The 5796-nt window shown below is 28.5% G+C and overlaps 1 protein-coding gene across 1 annotated transcript; it reads left to right on the top strand.

Moving 5' to 3' along the window:
* Positions 1–1987: 1987 nt before the first annotated feature.
* Positions 1988–3861, top strand: LOC145057453 (uncharacterized). The gene is made up of 6 exons (XM_079005297.1): positions 1988–2321; positions 2555–2827; positions 2907–3067; positions 3145–3250; positions 3332–3457; positions 3539–3861. Exons 1-6 carry the CDS (start codon positions 2130–2132, stop codon positions 3677–3679), a joined length of 999 nt encoding a protein of 332 aa, XP_078861423.1. The 5' UTR covers positions 1988–2129; the 3' UTR covers positions 3680–3861.
* Positions 3862–5796: the final 1935 nt, after the last annotated feature.

The following is a 5796-nucleotide window of genomic DNA, read 5'->3' as shown; positions in this document are numbered from 1 at the left end:
TTCCATTTTCCATCCTCATCAACTTCTATTTATTTTTCATCTCTAGTGATATCGACATCTTCACAATCTCTTTTTTTTCGTTCATTCACCTCCGTCGAATCAACACCACAACTAAGGGTGTTCGTTTGGATAGATCGGTTCGATCCGATCCAATTAAGTAAATCCAAATTGATTTCGGTTTTCAAAATATGGATCCAAATAGTCCAAACTAAATTCAAATCCGATCTGATCCGATCCAATTACAATTCAGTTGGATCGGTTTTTATAATTCGGTTTTCAAAAACCATAACATTTTAAAAAGACAGAGAATTATAATATAATCTAATTTTACAGAAGAAGCAAAAACAAATTATTTATTTGTGATTTAAAATTTATAAACAACTACTAAAAAGGCATATTATAGTTTATTATTTAATAGATAAAAAACTTTTGAGAGAAAGTACATATTATTGTCTTTTATTAGGTAAAACTTTTTGAACTTATTTAAAAAAAATTATATAACTAATAAATAATTATAGATATATTGAAAATAAATACATAACAAATTGTTATTCGGTTTTTTTGGACAATTCGGTTTTATTGAAAATCAATCTAAAATCCAAAATAATAATTCGGTTTTATTGAAAACCTATCCAAAAATCCGAATATCCGAACCAAATAGTCCAATCCAAATTGTCCAGTTGGACAATTCGGTTTTATCCAAATAGTGAACAACCCTAACCACAACCCACTAAAGATGAAGAGACAGTAGAAGGACCGAAAAAAGAGATGGTGAAGATGTCGATATTACTAAAGATGAAAAATAAAAAGAAGTTGAGGAGGATAAGAGATGAGATGGTGAGTAGATACAGATATGTGAGGTCTATTAATTTTTTTAAATATATAAAAAATAAATACATAAATAAGAAAGTTAATTAAAAAATTAATTAATAAGAGCACAATAGTCTTTTTAGGTAAGACATGACCAAACACGCAACAAAAATAAACAGTAGGGACCATCCGAGTTAAAAAAAATAAGTTAGGGACCAAAAACATAAATTCCCCCAAACCACAGGGACCATTCGTGTCATTTATTCTTATTTTTCGTTTTGTTCATATTTGGGTAACTATTTTTTTTGTACATATCTAGGTAACGAACTTGTTGAAAGTATTCACATTTAGGATGTAACCTGCTATAGCAGGTCATAATGGTCATATATGAACACTTCCAACAAGTTTGTTACCTAGATGTGTACAAAAAAAAATACTTACCCAGATGTGAACATATGAAAAAGTTAATTACCTTAGCAAGTCATTTTCCCTTTCCTAAACTTGTAAACTTATGTGGGTGCATTTGTAGATGTTTTCCTAAAAAGCGAAAGATAATTGTAAACTTGTGTGGAAGCATTTGTAGATGTTTTCCTAAAAAGCGAAAGATTTACAACTGTTGTCAAAGAGAAGGGAAGGAATAGTAAATATTTGAGTAAATTACACGAATGGTCCTTATGGTTTGGGGTAATTTGCGCGCTTGGTCCCTAATTTATTTTTTTAACTCGGAAAGTCCCTACTGTTTGTTTTTGTTACGCGCTTGGTCCCTACTTTTTGTTTTTGTTACGCGATTGGTCCCTATCTTACCTAAAAAAACTATTATTTAAATAGAAAAAAATGATAGGATATGTAAGGTAAGGTGATGGAGGTTGGGGTTGGGGTGTGTTTATTTAAATATTTTAAAAAATCAAAGGCAAAATGGTTTTTTTAGGTAAGAAAGGGACCAAACGTGTAACAAAAACAAACAGTAAGGACCTTCCGAGTTAAAAAAATAAGTTAGGGACCAGACGCGCAAATTACCCTAAACCATAGGGACCATTCATGTGATTTACTCTAAATATTTTCAAAACGCTTAAAGTGCTCACACCCACTTCGACATCTGCCCCTTTTTCTAACGGCTCTCCCCCAATTTCAAATAAACCCTATTCTCCCACTCTCCCTTCAGACCAAATCCTCTCAATCTCTCCCTAATTGTGTGTTGTGTGTGTGTGTGTGGATCTATACACGAAAAAGCGATCTAGGGTTTGTTTCTTCTGTTTCATTAAATCAGGGGTGTTCAAGGCACTAACACAAACACGATTTCACTGACGGGGAACTCGAGAATGGATCTTCCACAAGAAACTGATGACTACATTCGTGAATCTATAGAATATTCACTCGGTCTTCCTGTATCTACACATACTCTTGAGTTAAAGCTTCGATTTTCAGAAGAAACACAAAGGCAGCTTCGCGATCAGTACTTGTATCTGAAATCCAAATTGAAAGAGAAAGATGAAACCATCGAACGTGTTAGGGTTTGTATTCTTCTTTACATTTAACACCTGAAAATTCCTTACTGTAAAAGCTGCTTTCAATTTCACCAGCTTCTTATGAACTGCGTGATTAGGATTTAGGGTTTGAATTACACTTTTTATGTTCATTATTTACACGGCGTAGAAGTCTTCAGTTTAGCAACATGGCATAGGGTGAAACCAAAGAGAAACTTTTTTGATATTTATTAGATTTTCTTCCCTTGAATTGTATGTAGGTTGAATCGAGTCTGAATGCACTTGCTGTAAAGAAATTCGTAGAAGAGAATCAAAAATTGGCTGCAGAATGTTCTAATTTGTTAAATCAGTGTAAGAAATGGGAGAAGGAGTGTTCATTATATGACCATGATCGAGAAGCTTTAATGGACTTTGGGAACGAGGCAGATAACAGAGCTAAGGAGGCAGAGTCTCGTGTTCATGATTTGGAAGATCAATTAAGTAAATTGTCTGAAGAACTCCAGTTCTATAAGCATCAATCAGAGACCCAACAAGTAATTCATCTTTTCATCTGAACATAAGTATTTATTTAAGGATCAATAACATTTATATCATTGTTTTACTTGATTTAAGGTTAGTGAAGTGACAAAAACTGCATCTTCAGAACATTTTCTTGTTGATACATTGCTATCAACTTTGATTACCAAAGACAACATTCCATCAACTGCACATTCTTTCTTAGAGGCAAATAGTGGGGTTGAAGTGTGTCAAAAGATGCTACAAATTTGGGAAAGGTAATGTTTTCAAATCTGAAACTTTTCTTGGAGAAATTTCAAGTAAATTTACCAAAATTTGTATTGTTTAATTGTAGCTTGAAGCCTTCAACACAAAAAGTTTTAGCACTTGCTTCTGAGGTGAAGATACTACTGCAAGAAAAAGATCATTTAATGAATAATCTCACAACAGCAGAAGAAGAGGTGTGTGTGTGTGTATGTTTGTGTATGTGTGTGTGTGTGTTTGACTTTCTTTGACTAATGAAACTTGGGTATGCATAATAGGTTAAAGTCTTGTATGAAGAAAATGACATTTTGGACAAAGAAAATAGGAGATTGATGAAGCGACTCCAAAAAGAAAGACAAGTGAATAATGATTCTGGTGGAAAGACTAGTAGTGCATCCTTAAAGGTAAAAAGAAAATCTAACTAAATAAAAAAAATGTTCATTTTAAAGAAAGAAAACTGATTTTTTATATGAATTTTTGTGCAGAATAATAATAAAAGGAAATGTAGTCCAAGAGAAAATAGTCCAATTGAGAAGAAAATTGACTTCATTGAATCGGGTTCACCAAGGCAAGCATTATCTCCTTTGAAACAAAACACCCCAGAGTCTCGATTGAACAAGAAGTAAATCTTTTACAAAAAAAAAAAAAGAATTATGAATTTTGGATTTATTATATTGTTTATGTGAAATGTGAACTATTATTGGTAAGATTTTTGTTTTTGGAATTAGCTAAAAGAAAAAGCGTATTTTCAAAGATGTTTTGGAATGTATCGCTTAATCTAGCAAATATAATAATCTTTCTAATCAAATTATTGTGTGTATAATTAGTTTTGTTGGAAACTCATCATTCGAACAATTGACTCAAAAATCTTATAATTTACTTTTGAATCTATATATTTGTTTCAAAGAGAACTTGAACCATTAGTTTTGAATCTCCATAAAAGATAACAATTATCTTTCTACTAGAAACAATGATGAACTTATATTATTTTCATTGTTTATAGCAAAATACAAATTGATCAATAAAATGTCAAGTTGATTTTATATATAATTAAAGACATGTCCTTTTGTATCAATTGAAAAAAAAAAATTAGGTTGCTATTTATCATGAATAAGTGGTTGCAACTCGTATGATGCCTCGAAAAATTTATGTATATGTAATACGCAAGACATAATTTAGAGTACGAAAAACCTTTGGAAAACAATTTTTTTAAATGCATATGCCAAAAATAAATTGTAAAAAAGGAAGTTCTAAAATAGATATAAAAATGTTTAAAAAAACATATAAAAACTAAGTTCTGAATAAGTTGAAGAAATTTATAGAAAAAGTTTGAACAAAAGTAAAATTGGTGCGAAATTTGTAAAAAAAAAAAACAAGAAAACTTAGGTGGTGGCACGCTTGGGTTAGATGTGGGTGGATCTTTGAAACACATTTATTAGTTGTTTGAAATAGTCATTTAAAACAAATCTAAAATATTTTTTTACTATAAAAATGTTATTTATTTAAGAAATCAACTTACTGATGTCTCAAAATATCAAGTCATTAACATTTAAATTTTTTGAATTGTCAACGCACACAAAGTGTAACAAGATAATCAGAGACAAATGTAAAGTAAACAACTTTCTTCCATCTTAAATCTTAATTACATCATCTTCTAAATTTCCAGAAGCTAAATTTATCTTTGATCTTCGCCCAAGTCTTCCAATATGAATAAACTAGGCGAATGCCCGCGCGTTGCACAGAAACACATATATAATTGAATTCTTTACAAACATTTTTTTTTTTTTTTTTTTTTGTAAATATAGATATAACGTTGTTAAATTTGATATAATAATTCATATATACTAAACTAATATAATATATTGATTATTTTGAATTATTTGATAATATATACGTCTATTATAACTGTATAATCTCAAATGCTTGAATGACTTCGATCTGCGAGTTACACATGAATAAAATTAAATATAATATATGGTTTAATATTATTTATAGTTGTTATTGTTAATTAATTTTTAAAATTTATTTGAATAATGTTTTAATTTCAACCATTATAATTATTTAAAACATCAAACATTGTTTTTTGATTTTAAAGGTAACAATATAATCATTTATATAGAGTTATTTTTAACTATTATGATTGTAATTTATTTTAAGCTACTTATTTGAAAACTTTTAACGATTATAAAAATATATTTATGAAATATTTTAGTTAAATTGAGATTACAATTTAGTTTTTTGCATTTATCACTACAATTTATCACTTTTAACTATTTACAAAATATTCTTTGGTTTTTTAAGTGGATTTGAAATTTATATTTAATTTGACATTGTAATGTTAAATTTAAATTAAAAATTTAAGTATTTTGTCCAAATTGTTCAAAAGTAGTAGCTTTAAACTGATAATACTTTACATACAACAATATATTAAATCTAATAAATTAAGTATAATATGTTAAAAATTAAAGACATAACTTTATAAGTAGAAACAAAGATTATTTTAAAATTGAAATTTAGTATATATTTATGATTACACTTTAGGTTTGATATTTATTTAACATTATTAACCAAATTATGATCATTATTAAAAAGGCACTACAATTCATCACTTTTAACTGTTTACAAAATATTCGTTGGGTTTTTTAAGTTAAAATAAAATTTATATTTAGATTGAACCTGTAATGTTATATTCAAATTAATAATTTAAATTTTATACAAATTTTTCCAAAATTGTATCTTTAAA

This window comes from Lactuca serriola, chromosome 6, assembly GCF_051521515.1.
Source record: "Lactuca serriola cultivar US96UC23 chromosome 6, Lser_US96UC23_V15, whole genome shotgun sequence".
Taxonomy (NCBI): domain Eukaryota; kingdom Viridiplantae; phylum Streptophyta; class Magnoliopsida; order Asterales; family Asteraceae; genus Lactuca; species Lactuca serriola.
Note: the sequence above shows the minus strand (reverse complement) of the source record. Positions and strands in the feature narration are given on the sequence as shown.

What these genes read in the sequence shown, in the direction of transcription:
- LOC145057453 (XM_079005297.1), top strand. Translation starts at nt 2,130, where the DNA reads ATGGATCTTCCACAAGAAACTGATGACTACATTCGTGAATCTATAGAA. An exon ending in ATCAATCAGAGACCCAACAA is followed by an intron (nt 2,828 to 2,906) that starts GTAATTCATCTT and finishes ACTTGATTTAAG; the next exon opens with GTTAGTGAAGTGACAAAAAC. An exon ending in ATGCTACAAATTTGGGAAAG is followed by an intron (nt 3,068 to 3,144) that starts GTAATGTTTTCA and finishes GTTTAATTGTAG; the next exon opens with CTTGAAGCCTTCAACACAAA.